This window comes from Oryzias melastigma, linkage group LG11 (genome assembly GCF_002922805.2).
Source record: "Oryzias melastigma strain HK-1 linkage group LG11, ASM292280v2, whole genome shotgun sequence".
NCBI classification, from domain to species: Eukaryota; Metazoa; Chordata; class Actinopteri; order Beloniformes; family Adrianichthyidae; genus Oryzias; species Oryzias melastigma.
Genome location: NC_050522.1, coordinates 8,725,173 through 8,745,359, shown reverse-complemented (window position 1 = coordinate 8,745,359; position 20,187 = coordinate 8,725,173). Strand labels below are relative to the sequence as shown.

The following is a 20,187-nucleotide window of genomic DNA, read 5'->3' as shown; positions in this document are numbered from 1 at the left end:
CTGATAAATACAGAGGGTTGTGTCAGGAAGGGCATCCGACGTAAAATCTTGCCAAATCAAATATGCAAATCAGACCTACGGGAGAAAACTGATTCGCTGTGGCGACCCCTGAAGGGAAAAGCTGAAAGGAAAAGAAGATTTAGATATTGTTATTGTGAAAAACTGAACAAAATCATTTATCTGTTTGAATCTGTTAGATTAATATTACTGTTAACCATATGATCAGCGTGTAAATACACTGTATATCATACAAACATGCAAACAGTTGATTGTTTTGCTTTAGTAAGATAAAAACTGTTCACAACTTCTAAATCCTGACTAGTTCACTGTGAAAACTAACATTCAGAAGTAAAAAAAAAATCTGATGAATGAAAAAATGTAACTCTTGATTGTTGTAAACTGTAATTTAATGCCATTTATTTCTGGATGTCTGTCAGTCATGGGGCAGTGTAAACGACAATAGAGAAAACTCCATTATTATTAATTTAGACAAACAGAAAAAGTAAAGGTTTAAAAGTTACAAGCATGTTTTTTTTTGTTTTTTGTTTTTTTTTGCTTTGGCTTTAAATTATTTCATATTTTGTCTCAATTTGTACGTTTTTATTAAAGTAATACACCCATGCGCTTTGCTGTTGAAACTTTCCAGATTTATTAACCAGAATAAACAGGATTTCAGTCAGTAAATAATTTCACAATGATAATAATAGTGATCATTTATTGACATTTAAATCCTTGCCAAATAAACAAGCCATGATATTATATAAAGTCTTGGTCCTTGTATGTATTTAAAGGTTTTTGGTTTTTTTTACTATAAATTTCCCCCCCATTTCTGCTCAGTCTTATCCTAACTTTAACACAAGTTTTATATTTGAGGGAAATTAACTGTTAAACTCCTATTAAAGCTTTAGTGGCTCCTGGTCATTCTATCAAATCTTTTTAGAAATATTCTAAACATTCTTCCTCATTTTGCCAGTCTGTTAAGCACATTGGATAGAAGATGACTGACTCTATTTTTATCTTCAAGGTCAGGTTTATTCTGAGTCTTGACATCTGAAGGAAGTCTAGAATCATTTCACTAGAACCTGTGATGCCTCTGTGGTAACCAAAAAGAAAAATAAAGAGTAGCAAGTGTTTGCTCATTAATCCCTTAAAAAAAATAAAAAGAGAGAGATTTGGCTGCTTTTCCCGTGATGTTATAGCAGGAATGGACAAACTGGAAAAAAGCCCATTACATCATGTAATTAAAATAATTTTATTATTATTATTCTTGGCAATTTAGATGTCTTAAACCTAAAGTGCTGCAATATCATTTCTTATATGATAGACAGATAATATAAATTATGATACATTGGATAATTTGGTACATATTTGCTGACAACAGTGCTGGTTTAGGTGTTCAGAAAAAAAGCAGAATTTTTATCCACCGTCTTAAATTTGATCCACATATTTTTAGCATAACTGTATTATAAAAAAATAATTATCAACACATTTAGCATTCTTTCAATACATCAAGTAGTCATTTGAAAAAATTGTTAACAATAAATAAGTAATTCCGTCACCTTAAAGTTTTAAAAATTAGCAACACTTTTCCCGCCAAAAAGGATTTTCATGGAAGCGGCCATTTTGAAAAGAACAGGAACACTGCTCCTAGTGGAATGATTATGAACTACAGGGCAACAAACATGAAACGAGTTCTTTTCAATGGGTTTTCAAAGAACCTGTGGTCTCAGAAATACCTGTTTCATATTTGAAACAATGCTTATTTAAGGTCATTGTGATTGTTTAAAGTGTTGTATTTGTCACTATGGAATCCTACATCTTGGTTTTCTCTCAACATCCAGTTGTAAATTTATACTCTGGTGGGATTCTGAGGATGATTGACAAATCTGGCTTCCAAGCACGTTCCTGAAGCTGCTTCAACAACTGATTGGCATAGAGACTTCAGGAAAAATAAAACTGCCAGCAGTGTTTCTTCAAGCAAATCTACGACTATATTAGGCAACAACCCTATTGCGAAATGCGCCCTCCATGTTGTTGGTTTACTGTTTTTAATTGTGACTCATGTTCAAGAGCTTCAATTTTAATTCCCTCTTGGCCCTGTATTACCTTTAAACAATTCCCCCTCTCAATTTGTTAATGCATAACACCACTTACCCCTCTGAAGCGCAACACCACAGCATGAAATATTTTCTCATAACTCAGACGCATGGATGCTTCAGTGGCTCTGGGTCAGGAGAGGCTAGGGACTGTTGCACGCGGGAACTCTTATGGGACGAGCACTGAAGAGGAACCAAAACTCAATAAACATGGCACTGAAGGGGGACAAGGAGTTCAAGGGTTCGCTTGTCATGATGGAGGCTACAGTGAGCGCTCCAGTGGCTGCTTGGGTTTTGATGCTGTAATGTGAAACGAATGGGGGAAAGAAGAGTACAATTCCTCTCTTTGTTTCTTCTTCACCCCGTAGTCGGCCATCTCTCGTCTCCTCTGCAGAATCTCACTGTGGCCAAACTCATCATCTTCGTCTCCCTTTGTGTCCTCATGTCTGCCACCCATCGTGATGCCTTGATGGCACGTTACAAATCGCACCAAGGCCGTTCTTTTTTCTAAATCATTATTACTTAAGGAATACTTTGAAACCAGTAGAAATGCTGATACTATTTTCTTCTCCGTATTTTAAAATTTAACCTATAAGGAAAATTTGGGTGGCCTATGCTCTCCAGCATCTTCCACATTTCCAAGGACAGTTGGACACATCTATAAAGTACTGTCAATGTCCAGACCCTCTTAACTCGCTCTTCTCAATGTGGAGGTTGTACTCTGAACTTCAAAACCCTATTTTTAAGGAATAACCCTGCCACTCTATGAATGAAGCTCATTTGGATGTTTGATCATCGAAACATTTGCTTATTACCACAGCTCATGGCCACATGTGAAGGTAGGAACACAGATTGATCTGTGGTTGAACTATGACTCCTAAATCAACTTTCTGCACAAAAATAGACCAATAAAAAATTCAAATTACTGCAAAAAAACACACTAATTCATCAAACAATATCATGCTTCATTCTTCCCTTACTTTTCAGTCCCATAAAGCCAAACCTCTCTGATGTTTAGCTGTATGATATATCTAGAGGGTCACAAACAAACGTTTTTTCCACATTCACAAAACACACGAGAGCTAAATTATTACAATTCTAAAATTCCTTGAGAATTATAGAGCTCAAAGCTGCTTTAGTGTTCCAGAAGGCCAGAATGGAAGTCACCAAAACCTGACGTCTGACTATCCACCTGACGCTTTTGTCCAGTACCACGTTGTGGTACGTGGTTTCATGAGTGCACATCCAGCTGGTGTTGTACACACCTGACCAGCGCCACATTCTTTGGTGTTTTTACTGTTTATTAGCGCTTCCTCCGCCACCTATATTTATAGAGGCTCGGTCCACAAAGTCAAAGCGATGCAAACCCTGTAAATCTTTTTGATTTCACTTCTCTGTTCGTTTAACTGTCCGCCTTGGAGTCATATTTATCCAACCAGGCACAAACCGCAATTATTAGTTTCTCCTTCGTGATCATGTCTAAAACGGTCGACACTTGTCTCTACCAAATCCGAGTCCGTGATCGGTCACTGTTCCGCGTTTCTGCTAGTCAGCGTGAAAATGTTCAACCGGGTTGAACTTTCAGCGTGTGATCAATGAACGCTGGATTTGTACGTAGAGCTCGCGACTGGACTTAAAACTTGTGTAACAACACCTGATCATGTGCGTTCCAGACACGGAAGCCAGGAATTTTGGCCTGTGCACGTTTGCATAGACTTTTCATAGAAAGTGGCCGTTTGGACGTGATTGGACTCAGCCGGTCTGCATTCACCCTGAATCCCCTTTAATTGAAACACACCCTCTGCTCCCCCTTTTTTTTAAAGAGGGTAACCCCCACCCCAGTTTGTCTTTTGCTTACATTTTAAATAGATTTTTCCCCCAGTACTACTGACACCTTTAGAGAACATTAGTAAATGCCTTATACCTTAAAACACTCGCTCATCAGTGTAACATAGTTGTTTTCTCCCGATCTTTTCTCTTCTCTCCTTAGTCTCCAGTGGTGTCTGTTGGTTTTGCCAGATTCCACCCAAACCTGGTGGTGGGTGGGACTTACTCCGGACAGATCGTTCTGTGGGACAATCGCAGTCACCGCCGAACACCCGTCCAGAGGACGCCGCTGTCTGCAGCTGCACACACTGTAAGACTAGCTCACACTGTCAGCAAAAAAACAAACAGGAAAAAATGCTAAGGTGTTTAAGATGTTTTGAGATTTTTTAAAAAAAAGAAAGAAAATCAATGTTTCAATTGTCTAAAAAAAAAGATTCTAAGAGGAGACTTTCAAATACAAAATGAAGCAACTTTTTTTACACTACAGATGAAAATGAAAGGTTAACTGAAGAAAGTTTACATTCCCAAGTATTTAATATGAAATGAAGATAATTTACTGGGAATTTCTTCTTTTTTTCAGTCCATTTAATTCAAGAGAAAAAAATAAATACAATAAGTGTCACAGATTTAAATGGACAGAGCAAAGTAAGGAAAGCCTCTCATTATAGCAGCATAACTGAGGGCATGTCCTGGGGTCATATCCTATAGCTATAAACTTAATGAGAAAAGAAAGTTTTCAATCTAATTTAAAATGTGGGGCCAAAACAATGAACTTATGGCTGGACGCTTCATTCATTCCTTCTTTTGGAAGCCTTAACCACTGCTGGCTAAGAGCCATGTGCTTAGTGGCAAAAAAGAAAGAAACTTTGAGATTTTTAATATTATTTATATCAGAGCTTAACAGAACGATCTTTTTAACAGGTGGTAAGTCAAAAAAAAATTTGTATATTTTTTTTTTCCAGCTGGGATAAATACAGTTAGAAAGGAAGAAAATCCAGTATTAGTTGTATTTCTAATGCTAGGTGTTGTGTACCACCTAAAAAAGTTATCTTTTGTATCAATTTTATTACATCAATAATCACAGCAACATTCATTTTTGGTTCTATTTTTATTTTTTGTGTATATGTATAAATGGTGGAAAATCTCAAACCCCAAAACCAGTTTTAAAATAATCTCTTAAGTTGTAGAAGCTCAAAAGAGAGCAGTCTTACACTATTTTATTGAGTTTATTTTTTGTTGTTCTGTTTTTTAAAACTCAGTGAGATGAACTAACACCTCCTTAAACCAAAGGTGAAACAAATGTATAATTTATTAATCCTGACATGTTTATAGACCCAACAACAAACAAAAAAAAATGTGTGTAAACCAAATTTATGATGTGATTTAGCTTAAACAATAATGTCTTAACAAAAATCTAATGTATGTTCTTGAGGCTGCCGTCTGAACTCCATTAAAGCAGTTACCAAGCTCACTTTAGTTTTAGTGACCCTCAACAAATAACCAGCAAATCCAAAGACATTTTAGGGTCAAATTTCTTACATAATCTGACTCTGAGCTAAAGGAATCATGCAGACACAAAACTCCACATTCTACCTGTGATGTAGGTTGAAGGCGTCTAAGGTAATGGAGTAATGGGGTTCTCTCCAGCTAGTCAGTCCCGCTTACTAGTGCTGATTGCTGAATGGAGTCTTTGTGTGGCCCACCAGCCAAATCAATTACAGGCCAGTAATGATATAATGGCTTCACACTCTTGTGGATTTGAACAGCAGCACACGTTCCAAGCACTGGAGGGTTTAGAAAGACAACTGCGCTCCGGCATGTGTGCTGCTTGTAAGCCTGCTGGGTCTCATGGTTTAGGATCTCATAATGTGTTTCAGGGGTAGAATTACAGGATTATAACAGAAATGTGTCAGCTCTCATTTTCCTTTGAACAAGTACAATTTCTGACACTTTACATAACCTTGACAGACAGGAATTATCAGAGGAATTGAAACACACAATGATAACTGTTGCGAAAAGTCTAATAATTACGATTTATTACTGCAGATGAGCTTTTTTTATGTGATTTGTCAGCTAATGAAAAGCATGTGGTTTATTGAGACAGGATGCAACAGATCTTCACCCTTCCATCTCTCCGTGTGTTTCTGTTTAGCACCCTGTGTACTGCGTGAATGTGGTCGGCACCCAAAACGCCAACAACCTGATCACTCTGTCTACGGACGGCAAGATGTGCTCCTGGAGTCTGGACATGCTCTCCCAGCCTCAGGTACACCAGCAACAAGATCAGGCAACTCTCCAGAAGTGTTTGATGACAAGACTAATAAATGACTAATTATGACTCGGAATTGTTTGATCCAAAAAAAACTTATATTTATGGTTTACAAATATTTTTTTCTTGACATATGTACAAGGATCTGCCACCAGGAATGATTAAAAACAAATTAAAGTAAAAGATAGTTCACATTGTGTCAAACAAGGTATTATTTGTTTTTTGTTGCTCTTCTCTGAAATCGTTTTAGGTTTGTTTTGTTTATGATTTATTTATATCTGCAAAGTTTCTCAAATAATTCAGTTTCTGTTGTTTCCAGATGACTCATCAATTTTCTACTCTGTTGTTAATTATTCAAGTTGTTTCTGAATTAGGAAAAAACAAAGTTCAGGATTTTAGTTATTGCCAAACAGATGAAAATTTAACATTAAATAGTGATCAAGTTAATATTATCAAAGTGAGAGAAATAAAATGTCTTGGGATTATCCTGGTTGAAAATTAAAAATGGAAATTTTACATTAATTATTAAAAAAAAAGAAGATAAGTATTAATATTGGAATTCTTTATAGAGTAAAATCTTTATTTGACAGTCAACCCTTATGCATGTTATATTGTTCTTTTATTTTACCGTATTTTCTTTACTGCCTCAAAGTTTGGGGAAAAGCATATTCTGTCCATATAAAGCCATTGTTTCCTTTACAGAAAAAAGCAAAACTCAGCACAAAAGGCAGCAGAGAACGCAAATTATCTACTTTTTGAATCCCGGCTGCTGAAGTTTTCAAATTTAGTTAATTTAAGAAATTTATCATTTATGCTAAAAGCCAAATTAAAAACTCTTCAAAAAGTTTTTTTCTTTTGTTTCAAAAGATGATAGAAACAGGAATGTCAAAGTCCCGTTAGCACGCACAACTCTGAGACAGACACAAATAACAGTTTGTGGAGTCAGTCTATGGAACTCACTGGACTGTACATTAAAAGAAAATACCAGCGTAGCTGCAATTAAAAAAACATCTAAAGATGGGAGATTAGATAAATACAAGCAGAGAAATGAACTACAACAATGCACAAATATCAGCTGGAGATGGGTTAGGGAGGGGATAGAAATGTAGAAATGTTGTTTCTGTTATTTGTACTTAAGTTTTCTGAACAGATTATATAAGAGTTTTCTTCATTCTGGTCTAAATGTTTGAGCCTAAAGAAGGAACAATGTTGTTAAAAAAAGAGGCATGAACAACAAACCATACATTTCAATATCTGTATTTCTTTTTATTTCCACAAAACAACAAAAACAATATATATATTTGCACCCCTTTGACATTTTTGGATGAGACAAATTCTATATGTACATACTTTAACCCACTGAAAAGAACCACTGAAAGATCAGTTTTTTTATAACTTAGACCTAAACAATGTCACAATGTCGTGCTGTCTCTTTTTGTTCATTTAAATGACCTCAGCGCTTGTGCTCGTAGGAAACCATGGAGCTGGTTTACAGTAAATCGAAGCCGGTGGCTGTGACGGGCATGGCCTTCCCAACAGGAGACGTTAATAACTATGTGGTGGGAAGTGAAGATGGCTCTGTGTACAATGCATCCAGGCATGGCAGGTTAGTGGGTGGAGCCTTAAGCACACTTCTGTTTATTTACAAATAATGTAAAAGTGAAAAGCAAAAAAAAAAGTTAAAAGTTCTATTTATTGATGGATACATTTATTTATATCAAGGTGATTAATATTTCACAGATTAGTTGAGGAGTAAACAGCAGTCGTAACACATTTGTGTCCTCCTTCTCCAGTAAGGCAGGTATCTGTGACATGTTTGAGGGCCATCAGGGGCCGGTGACAGGCATCAGCTGCCACAGCGCCGTGGGCCCGGTAGACTTTTGTCATCTCTTCATCACATCGTCTTTTGACTGGACGGTCAAACTCTGGAGCACTAAGGTACAAAGCTTTGTGTGTCTCTCTGTGTGTGTAGGAGGATCTTTGTGATTTTATCTGTGAAAGGTGCTTAAGAAAAAAACATACTCACCTTCTGCAATGCATTTGTTGACAGTAAAATACAATTTATTTATTTTAAAAATAAATAAAAACTTTTAAATTGAACTTTTCATCTCCAAGCATGAATTATTTTCTTCACGGCTTTTTATTTTATTTATTTTATTTCACTGGCAGTATTTAGCATAGAGCTGTGGATCGCTGTTGATTCAATTCACGAGTCAAACCATGACTCTTGCTTTTTAATATAATGTTTGTTGTGTATGTCTTTTTACTGGATGTATGAAAATTCAAATTATTTCCATTAAATCACCACCATTTACACCTTTATTTACAACAGGAGATCAGAATCAACAAAACTGATAAAAACACAAAGATTTTAATAGAAAGAAATTGTGTTTTTCATTTTAAGCATTTTTTCTGTCAACCTTCTGGTTAAGTTCAGTAGTAATAAAACAACATAAAAAGCATACAAAATATATTGTTGTTTTGGATAATTTAACTACAAAACCTCATAATGTTCTCCACCGTTTTTCCATCCTCAAAGTTCTTCAACATTATTCTGAATTCCCGAGCAAAAAATACATCGTCCCCAGATAATATTTACTATATTTATAAAGACTGCAAATCAGCGATCTTGGACGTTGCGAATATTTGTATTCGAATTTTCAAGGGCAGATTGCAAGTATCCGAGTACCCGGACACTCATTACAGCCCTAATTTAGCCTCAGAGTCTGTAATGAGACAGATTTAACTAAAAACATGCACATTAAATATCAAAGAGCTGTTTCTGATATGTTTCCCAGTTCATTTGGAGCATTTAGGATTCAATAGCGATAGGAAATTGAATTTCTGTTGCAAAGCATGGAGGTGGCAGCAGCATGGTTGGGGGATGGAAAGCTTAGTTAACTCTGTAAAAATGTAAGAACAAGAGTGTAGTTTGATAAAGTGTGTGACTGTCACTGCCTAACAGTGAGTTATAGATTGACCGTGTATAAAACCTAAAAGCACCGACAGGAGAACAGTGATTGGTACTCTAACGTGTAAATCTTTTTAATGTTTTTTTGTGGGCGTTTGTCTTTGCAGTGCTTTATAGTCACATTATCTACTCCGAAATATGTTGTTTTCTTTTCAAATCCCTGTAATAAATTCTACTTGGCAACATTCAATGGCAGGAAACCCAAATAGCTTCTGATTCAGTCAAGATGTAAACTAAATCCCTGAAAAGAGATGTTTTCGGTGGTGAGACAGACGTTTAGTTTATATTTATTTGACAAAAAACTGTGAGAAATGACAAAGGGAGCCAGAAAAAATAGAAAACTGATTGCAGAAGTGAGAAGATTGAAAACAAATGAGAAGCAATTCCTAAAGTAGAACACATTTGATAACCAGAGGAATTATCCTAAACCCAACATCAAACTTGCTAAATTTGAGAAATGATATAATTTAGGTTGCGTAAATTATTTAGCGTCATACAAAATCCTTCCAGAGTTTTCCTATGTGTCGGTATGGCAGTGAGACACCCAGATAAATGACTGTTCATGTTTGCCCTCAGCCAGAGCATAAGTCTTGCGTAAAGAGTTCTTAAAAGCATATAAAAACATTTCTGTGGATTTTCATCAGCGGAGTGTGTTATTTTTCAGGATTTGGGAATTCCCTTTCCTTTGAGGGACACCGCAGGAATGTGTGTCTGTCTCTTCTCCCCGCATAATCCATAGTTGTGTGCCGGCAACTACCTGGTTGCGGGTGTGTGTGTGTAAACACCGACACATGCCTGACGGTCACCTAAAGCATGCTTGTCTAGAAGGTTTGCCTTCCAACAGCCTGACACAGATTAACACAGGTTTGCTGCTTTTCCTTTCACATTCACACACGTCTCCCTTCAGAGTTCAAAAAGGCCATCAAACAGAAGCCTGCTAATGTTTTTACTCTTAGCGGTGAAAATATTGTGGTTAGCCAAACCTTTCAGAGGCAGCCAGAAGTGTGAAGATGTCGTGACAGCTGGGAGTGGGTCTATGATTGTGCATAACTTCAACCATCTTGCTCTTTTGACCCTAAAATCCAGACTCTCGGGATGATTGGATGTAGCCCACTTAGTTCACGTCTGCTTTCTGAAGAAGTTAGTTCAAGGTCTGGGTCAGTGTCGGTGCAGGTGATTGGTAATGACCATGGATAACATCAGACAAGTCTGAAGAGATATTTAAAAGTGAAATTAGACCAAAGGTATTTTGTATCTCTCGCCACTAAAACAACTAAACTTGAAAGTTTAAATTTTAGATTTTGAGTGATTTATTTTTATCAAACTTAACAAACATAATGTGCTTGCCACATATTTCAATACTAAATTTGCTTTAATCATCCAGTGTCCACATCTGATTGATGTTCTTGCATTGCAATTGTGTTGAAATTCCTAAATTATTAAAGGAACAGAATAGAATAAAACTTTATTGATTCCACAAAGGGGAAATCAAAGCTCTATTAAACTATAGCTCTATTAAAAACACCAGATAGATAATAAAAAAACACAAAAAACTAGGGGTGTGCCAAAATATTGATATTGCCGCTACCCCCCAGCAGCTCGTGCAACAACCCCACCATAAAAAATTTAAAAAGTTTAAGTCCGGCATGCTCCGACTCCAATATCCTCAGCCTCCTCTGTGATCTCCAGTCGCTTCTCCGGTGGCATTTTGTTGCTGCCAAACAACAACAGCTGATTGTGTAAACAATGCACCCACAGACCGCTTCAGACCTACAAGAGATGGAGAATAGTCGCAGGCATGCCACTGCACTCATTACATGTAAAAAAAAAGTCATCAAAAACTGGTGAACCCTGAGGCGTCGACGATGACGCTTAAACACGAAATCTTTAACATACTGTAACCTTAACACAATAATTCTAGCAGATTCTGAATGAGAAAAGCAGCTTTTCAGTTTGAGGAAATCAAAGAACATAAACACTGAAGCTCCGGTGTCAAAGGGTTAACAACAACACAAAAAAACAGAATCAAGTACGCCAACACGGCGCTATGCTAACTGGCAGCCTACCATGGAGATAATTATCAAAATTCAGTGTTAAGACAACAATATTATGTTTAATCATTTGAGCTAAAATTGTATTTATTTATTTACCCTTTATTTATCCAGGCAAGACAGAAGAAAAAAAATCTTATTTTCGACTGTGGCCTGGCAAAAGAAAACATCTTTTTAAAAAAAGTAAAATGAAAGGACAGAGGACACACACATAGAAACAATCAGATAATCAAACCAGAAAACACTTTTTCCAGAACACTTCTCAAAAATTTCTGTCAAGCTCCAAGTGATGCTGGGTAAAAAAAAAGGCATCTTTAGCTTGTAACATCATGAATTAAATCTGTCCACAGTGAAATGCCGAATATGTGAAATCCCAAGCGCACAATACTTGAGTCACCTCTCAGTCATGGACTAAATGTCCTTCCACTTTAATTGCGCAGCATCTCCTATCAACATTTCAGCCAAGCTTTGTGCAAAGATTTCCGTGTCAGAGGAGGGAGTTGACTGAGCTTTGAAGAGCATAACAGTGGTACGCCCATTAACCCCAGCTGTAACCGCTGAATACTTATTAAGTAGACCCAAAACTCATCTTCTCAAATTCATCCACTGAAGGTTAAATAAAAGCTGGGTTGTCCTTACACTGGAGTTTGAAGGACACCATGGGACAAAAACTACCCAACCAGACTTAAAACCTCTAAAATGGTGCTACAGTACTTGTTTTTAAGAACTCAGAAGTTGTCATTGTGGCATTAAAAATAAAATGTATGATTTAGTCCAGTTAACTTCATCTTTGTTGTTTGCACCCCAATTGCTTCCCTTAAAAATTCACAGTGTTTCCCATAATCCCACTGTCACATCCGTGTTTGGGATGCGTCACTTTTAAGTCACTTTTTTCCCCATTTGGCATTAACAAAAACTAAGCACAGGCATTTCATTGAGAAATTAAAAATGAAAGGCCAGTGCCTTGAAATAAGCAAAACTCTAACTTCCTGTTAAAACGGTTAAAACAATAAAAGTTATCAGCATTCAAAAGCAGTAAAGCAGAAAATTCCCCTATTTATCAACTATTTTTTTTTAAGTTTTAATTTCTAACAGTAGATTTTTTTTAAGTTTTACATTTGCTAACCTAATAGTAGAACATCCTTGCAGACCCGTTTTGTCAGTATTTCTGTGCAACACCTTGCTATGGAAGAGTTCTCCAGCTGAAACGAGCCCAAAGCTCCTTATTACAGAAAAGATAATGGGATTTGTTTCTTCACACACGGCGCCACATGGATTTAACTCAATTTTAAGATTAGTTTTATAACCTATTTGCCCAAATCACATTCTTTGAAATCAGAAAAATACCGTCAACAGTGGTCCACATTGGGAGTAATGACTTTGTTTTATCTTTTAACTGATGTGTCACTCTAGTTTAAAGAACATTTTTACCGTAAAATCTGATTTCATTTAAATAAAAATATGAAAAAGGGATGCATAAGGTACTGAGTTATCGAATGGTCACAATAGAACAACAAAATGAGAACATAAACAGTCAGTTTACTGAGTGCAGAAGCTGAAAGAGGCATGAAAAAAGTGACCTCTGCTGCCATCTGACCAAGTTCAATCCAAGCTTGAAATTGGCTCAGTATGTTTGTGTTTCTGAGTGTGTGCGTTAAGAACAACTGTGGAGTGAAAAGGTTTAAACCTGCAGCAAAAAAAGAGGAAAAATCTGGAGGAGAGGCACCTTACCTTCACTCATTTGTTCCTTCATTCTTCCTTTTGAGACCTTTCATTCTGCTTGTTTGGAAAACAGGTTTTAGTCTTCTGGAATTCATAAGATTATTATATAAAACTATCAAAAAATTCTTGTAGTGATTAATGTGACATCAAGGCATTGATTTAAGTTAACTTGCCACAAATACATTACAAAAGTACCCAGATATTAGCAGTGTTTATATGATTCAAATAATGGGTCACACTCCATGTTTGAACTTGAATGTGTAGCTCCTCTGTATCATCAACCTAATTAGGATTTTTCATCCTTCATATGTAATTATTCTCCATATTTAACTGCTGCACAAGCTGAAACCTTCAGCGATTAACCTTTGTCACAGAGGTCAGTTCTGCTCAAAGTTAAAGTGTAATAAAGTCTCTGTTTTAGCATGATTCAGTGTGTGTGTGTTATAACACGATTAACTGGTACACAGCTATAAAAAAAAGCTTTAAATGTTTTGTCTTTTTTTTTTATTTCTCACTAATTTGATGAGAATTTGGCAGAAGTTCCTCTCACAGTCTAAAATGGGCTTAAAAGGGTTAATTAGTGACTCTACAACGTCCCTTATACCTTTGTCATAACTGCTCTGCAGGTGGATAAGAACCATCTACTGGCAAAAAATTAGCAAATCTTTTATGTAGCAGCGGTGAAGATCTGCGCTAGTGAGACACAGAGCTATCATAATCAGACAGAGGGGTCAGGGGCGGGGCAACTCTACTCAGCTCCAAAAGACACGCCCCCTCAGAGGAGATTTTTGAATCAGACGCTTCAGATCAACATGAAAAATGGCTTTTTAAGACATTTAGATTGTGGGATTTTGGTTAAAAACGTCATAATCATACTTAAAACACTACTGGGAATGTTTTTTTTACATAATAAAAATTGTCAAAGGGGTAATTGAAGCAACACGTAAGGGTTATTAAGGTAAACACAGATGTGTCGTGGATGTTTCATCTTTTCATCTTAAGGGGCCTGTAGGGGCGGTCCACGTGATAAGGGCACGCTCTTTGCTTTCAGCCCGACTCCAAATTCTTCTCCCTACCCCTCCAATCGTAGCGGCATCTAAAGCTTTAGTGGTGTCCAAACTTGAGTGGAAGGGTTGGCTAACATAGATGACCGGTGACTGTTGATGACATCATCAAGGGTTATTAATTTGAATTTGAAGAGACTATTTTTCCATATCACTCTATATAAATGACTAAATCTAAGGGTAGGGTGAAGCCGTAAGACTAGGTGAAGAATTTGAATTTGGCTTTTGACAATCAGAGTGAAGTTTGTGTGCAATCAGAGTTTGAACATGGTCAGTAAGAAGCCAATACCTGCATCTTACCTTGTGGCGAAATGGCGAATGGCCCATAAGTACATGTAACTTATGTTATTTGCAAATCAAGAAAATTGATTTGGTTTTATTACAATATTTTTTTGTTTAAGCTGTCTTATATTTTATTTTTAGTAGACAAAAACATTAAAGTCATTTTACATGATGTAGTCAAACTTCTTTAAAGCTTGTAATTAACTACTATTAGAAGTTATATAGGTGGAAAAACATAAAATTAATATAAAAAATATATCTAAAATATTAAAGCAGCTTGAAGTATTCTATGCTAAAAGAAAATTGTACATTAAAAGGAGTTATTATGCATTTGTCCACTAGAGAGCACTGACAAGTTTCCTATTTAAATGTGCAACATCCTGCTCAGCATGGAGATATAAATCCTCATCAGCTAGTTTATGTTAAAGATGAAGGTGATATTGATCGCAGTCTTCCCAAATTATGACTGTGGTTCCAAAAACCATCAACTTCCTTCTGCATTCATGCAAATGGATCTCATTTACATCTTTTTTTTGGTGCGTCTTCTTCCCATTCTTTGTCCACCCCTCCTGTTCCTCTCCTTCTCTATCTCTTCCATCTCTCCGACAGCTGTTGTGTAAAGGTTACAGTACACCTTGTGGAGGGGCCTTCTCTTTCATCTCTCACAGTGGTTTTATGGCGCTGTGTGAATGTGCGAGTCTTTTTAATTAGGCTCTGCACCCAGACAGGCCCCAAGGCTGAGGCAGCGCCACTCTGTCTGAAGCTAACTCACTCCGTCTCTCCATTCCTTTTCACTCTGTCTATCCCCAGTGTGTCATCTCCTGTCCTTCTTTGCTCTGTTTTTTCCCTGCAGTTCTTTTCCACGACTTCTTACTTTTCTCTGTTTCAGCACAACAAACCCCTGTACTCCTTTGAAGACAATGCCGACTACGTGTATGACGTCATGTGGTCGCCTGTGCATCCCGCCATGTTTGCCGCCGTGGATGGCATGGGCCGCCTGGACCTGTGGAACCTCAACAACGACACAGAGGTGTGTGAATGTTGATGTCAAGGCTGTGCTTCCCTTTGCAGTGTGTTTGTGTGTGTTTGGCATCCTCAGGGTCTGTTTATGGGGCTAAGCTCGAACCGCACAACCAAACAACCAAGTCTCCCGCGACACACACACACACACACACGCAAGCTTCAAGATTCCCCTGTAGGCGTTTCCCACAGCCCTTGCTTTAAATCAGCCTGGGTGACATCTCCTCATTCTGGCTCCCACCCAGCGATCCCACTAACATTTCTACAACCTCTGTGTAACGTTCAGGCAACCTCAGGTCCCCACCACCTCAGCCCATCTTCCTCCCACACTGCATCCCATCAGAGGGCTGCACAGATGTGCTGAAGACCGCAAAGCTTCGAGACCCAACCCTCAGGCCACAGGCCCATGAAAAAAAGAAGAGAGTTCAGGCCAAGGGTTGACTTTTGCCGAGTTGAGGCTACGATTTTATTTTGGGATGAGTGCATTTAAGGTCATTGATGGCTGACCACACTTTTTTACTTAGTGTCAAACATTACTCAAAATGCTCTTTTAAATAGAAAACTACGGAAACCGCTAACAGCCTACCTTTTATTTATTTATTTATTGCCTGTTTTCCTGTGATAACAACTTCCGGAATATCACAAAAAAGGTAGTTTTAATACAATGAGATATCGTTATCACAAGATAACAAATTTGTTTTTCTTAGTAATGAGATAACAGAAAATATGCATTTCAGAAAAATTCCTTACAATCTGCAGCAAAACCAAGCAATTTGTCATAGAAAATGTCGAACACCAGAAGAATTGATCAATTTATAATTGATTACTTTAATCGTTCTTTTACTAAGGCAGAGATTGTGTTGACATTGTTGCTCATTAACAACGTCCAAATCAATCATCGTCATGTGAGGAGAAGGTTGGGCTGGCTGCAGCTGCGCAGGTGTGTCTACAAGCAGATTCACCAATTTAAATCAAATTTGGAGAGTTTTCATGCCATCAAGAGATACTATATCGTGAACTCATTTTCACAAGAAAACGATGTGTTTTGTCATGATAATGAGATAATAGATGTCCATATCATAAAAAAACATTACAAATAAAGTTAGATACAGTTTTCAGCAAAAAGATGTGTTTTCTTGTGATAATGAGACAGTAGATAACGTTATCATGAGAAAATAGGACAAATAAATAAAAATAGATACACCTTGCACCTATAAAGTACAAATAAATAAAGTCAGATACTGTTTTTACGAAAAAAAAATTGTGTTTTGTAATGATAATGAGACAGTAGAAACCGTTATCACGAGACAACAGGAAAAAAAATATTAGATACTGTATTCACAAGAAAAGTTTGTTTTCGCATAATAATTAAACAAAACATATTGTTATCATGAAAAAGCAGGAAAAATAAATAAAGTTAGATACCATTTTCACAAGAAAAAAGTTTTTTTTGTGATCATGAAACAGCAGGTGTCCATATCACGAGAAAACAGGAAAATGTAAAAAAATTAGACACCGTATTCACAAGAAAAGACGTGTTTTCTCTTGATAATGAGACCATAGATAAAGTTATCATGAGAGAACAGGAAAAATAAATAAAGTTAGACCGTTTTCACAAGAAAAAAGTGTGTTTTCTCCTGATAATGAGACCATAGATATCGTTATCATGAGAAAACAGGTAAAAATAAAAGCAAGGTTAGTGGCTTCCGTGGAACATTTCATCTTACTGCAAATAAATATATTCTTTCTCCTGTTGAATTACTGGAAAACATCTTTAAAAAAATGTTCCCTAAAACTTAAATCAATTTAATTTTTTTTAAATTAGTGACAGAGCTGTTCCAGTAGCCTGACAGTCGTTGAAGTTCTGGATGATCTCCTGTTTTTGTGCAATGGACTATCACTAAAGGGTTTCCAGCGTTTTTAGGGTGTTGTTTTTAAGGTACGATCCTGTTATTATTTCACCTGTAAATTTATAATTGCATTTATAAACACTGAAAAACAGGGTTAAGTCAAAATTTCTTTACATTTAACCTTTTTTCTTAAAAAAACCCAAATTCTAGTCACTGAGACATGTTTTCTTGTAATATATTATAAATTTGATTGGTATAAAAACTTTCTTGATTGAATTATTTTTCTTCCAAAACAAGAAAAAGGCTTTTTTTTTTTAATTTTTTAATTTTTTTTTTTTGCAGTGGTTATAATAATATATTTTTTCAAAAATAAACGGGCCAATGTGAATTCCATAGGAGATGGTTCTTTTTGTCATGATTGTCGAACTCCAGAATATAGTTATTTATAAATAGTTTTTACTGTTTCGTGATTTTTCCTTCTGTAGATTTTATTATTTGATTGAACTTCACCAAGTTTTATTTTTTCAAACATATACAAACCTGAATTTTGCTTAAGATAATATGACTTCATCAGGTTCATTAAGGTATTTCTTAATACGTTCTTTTCATAAACTCTGTGTAAACATAAATGCAACGCTCTAGGATTATGAAAGTCATACTTTGTCACTACATTGGCATCTTTGATCATTCAGGTAAAAGTAGAAAGGATCCTTTCAATCCTCTTCTCTCGCGGTTACCATGGAGACAACACCCACAGTGACTTACACTTTAATACAAGTCTGAATCTTTACAGATACACCTCCCTCCAACCCCCCACCTCCGCTCTCATAATATCCCCTCACTGATGTCATTTTCTCCACACTGCAGCCTGTAGGAAAAAAAAAAATCTGAATAAATTCAAAGATGCATCTTCCCTCCAAGTTCTTGTTTTGCAGCACAGATGCCGTGTTTCCCATGGTTCCCCTCAACAGGAGCCTTTTTCAGACAGATGAAGAGTTCATTATTGGCGGCCTAACCCGGCTAACAATGTGCTTTATGGGAAACATTTGCTCAGACGCACGCTCACGCAAACGGATGCAGCAAACACGCTCGCACACAGTCAGTCTAATAGCAACAAGCTTCCATTGTTGCCATCATATTAAAAACACACAGTCATAACAACATTAACGGAGACGTGCAGCGCGCCTGGTTCTCATTTCCACCACACACGCAGAAACACACAGGCAATTGAAGGCGCTCCGTGCAGATGCACTCTTGCAGAGCTGTGGAAGCTAGCGGGCTAATGGCAGCGAGTCTGTGGTTAGCGCTGCTTTAAATGCACAGAGGCTTGGTGTGCGAGGACTCGGTGTGCCAAAGGCCTCTGTCTCCACTAGTGACATGTGTCAGACCCGCCTGCCACATGTCAGGAACAGTTTATGGAAGCACTGCAGATGGTTTTAAGTTTTTAGAGATGCAACATGAGCACTAAGCAGAGCATCCGCTCAAACAAACATGGTTATTATAGAGTAAATAGCTCTGTGTGTGTCCAGTTGATGGAGCGCTTGTCATGTGACAGCTTTGTTTTGGTAACTTACAATAGATTCAGACGAATTTGTGCTCCTAATGTGGCTTCTAAAAAAATGGTTTCTCTCTTTATGGAACATTGAAAATAATTCCAGTTCCACGAGTAAAAGCTGTGGTTCACATTACAAGAGTAGATCTTAATTTCACTCATTTAATTCCAAATATATATATATATATATATATATATATATATATATATATATATTTATATATATAGTGTATATACGTTGTGGATGCTCTTTAGTAAATTAAGATAGGCTAAATTGCCAATATTGTCCTTTATTATTATTTGTAATATTACATTTCAAACATTTCTCTTGTTTGTTTTTGCGGCATCATTGGAGCGCTTTATAAAAATTCTTGTTCCCCACTTATGGTTCTGGTGGTATTTTCCCTCATTTCAGAGCAGATTTAATTCAGCTTGAAAGTGGATCTTTGTTCCAGCTCATTATCTCCATGTGCTGAATAATAAACACAATTTTAATGTGCGATCCCTTCACAAAGAATGGGATTTAGACTTTCTTACTGTGTGTGGCTATTTTAAACCCTCCAGGATATTTTCAGGTGTGTAATCGTCTTCCAAGAAGATTTTGCATTGAAAAGTATACTTTTTTTTATATTTATGAAGCAGCAACAGCTTTTTTTGCTTTTTAGTCTATTTTGTGCAGCAAAAAAAGACATGAAAAGTATAAGTTTGAGCCACAAATATTAAAAAAAGAAAACATTTGAAGTGCTCTAATGCAGGGGTGGGTTAGCTTTTTGACAGGTGGACCACAGAGTGTTCTAAAACTTGTCAGGAGGGCCCGACCAGGAGCTGATGCGTGGCTTATTTTAAAAATAACATGGAATCTGGACGAAAACTGGAATTCTAATTGAAAATTACAATTTTAAAACGGAACATTTTGGAACTTTTTATTTAAAAAACAGTGGCTTTTGTTCTTAATTTGGTGCCAATTGTATCAATGATGCTCTTCAGGGACAGTTAGAGAAATTCTGGGTTCATGTGGTGTTGGAATGATTGAAAAAAATGAATTTCTGACTCAGAAAATACACATGAACGTCAAATCTTTCAACACCACACGATAGCAAAATAACTTCCTGCACCGAAACAAAGGTCATTATTTTTGTTGAGTGCATTTTATGGGGAGACATCATAATTACAGGGAAAATAAAACATTATTAAGGATTATCAATTTGATTTATTCCAGTTTGGCGGGCTGGTTTATATAGTTTAATGTGGGCCGTAAGTTTGCCCATCCCTGCTCTAATTCTTCAAACTTTTTTTCCCCGTTTTGAGGTACCAACTGCAAGCGTGACCATCGAAGGAGCTTCTGCTCTCAACAGAGTCCGCTGGTCGTCTGGAGGGAAGGAGGTGGCGGTGGGCGACTCAGAAGGTCGAGTTTGGATCTACGATACTGGAGAGGTATGAATGTTATGCGTCTTAATGCGCCGCAGCTTTACAGTGTTTAGGG

The 20,187-nt window shown here is 36.8% G+C and overlaps 1 protein-coding gene across 8 annotated transcripts in view; it reads left to right on the top strand.

The window, feature by feature from the left end:
* The window catches only part of LOC112163508 (cytoplasmic dynein 1 intermediate chain 1), a 70,331-nt gene that overhangs the window by 40,174 nt on the left and 9,970 nt on the right, over nt 1-20,187 (top strand). For 7 of the 8 annotated variants that reach the window (XM_036214226.1, XM_024299948.2, XM_024299940.2 and 4 more), the window contains 6 exons: nt 4,087-4,233; nt 6,076-6,189; nt 7,665-7,798; nt 7,986-8,130; nt 15,172-15,312; nt 20,013-20,138. In XM_036214226.1, the coding sequence (XP_036070119.1) occupies nt 4,087-4,233; nt 6,076-6,189; nt 7,665-7,798; nt 7,986-8,130; nt 15,172-15,312; nt 20,013-20,138 (807 nt within the window). The remainder of the gene's footprint in view (nt 1-4,086; nt 4,234-6,075; nt 6,190-7,664; nt 7,799-7,985; nt 8,131-15,171; nt 15,313-20,012; nt 20,139-20,187) is intronic. The other variant, XR_002917282.2, reaches the window with a different exon arrangement.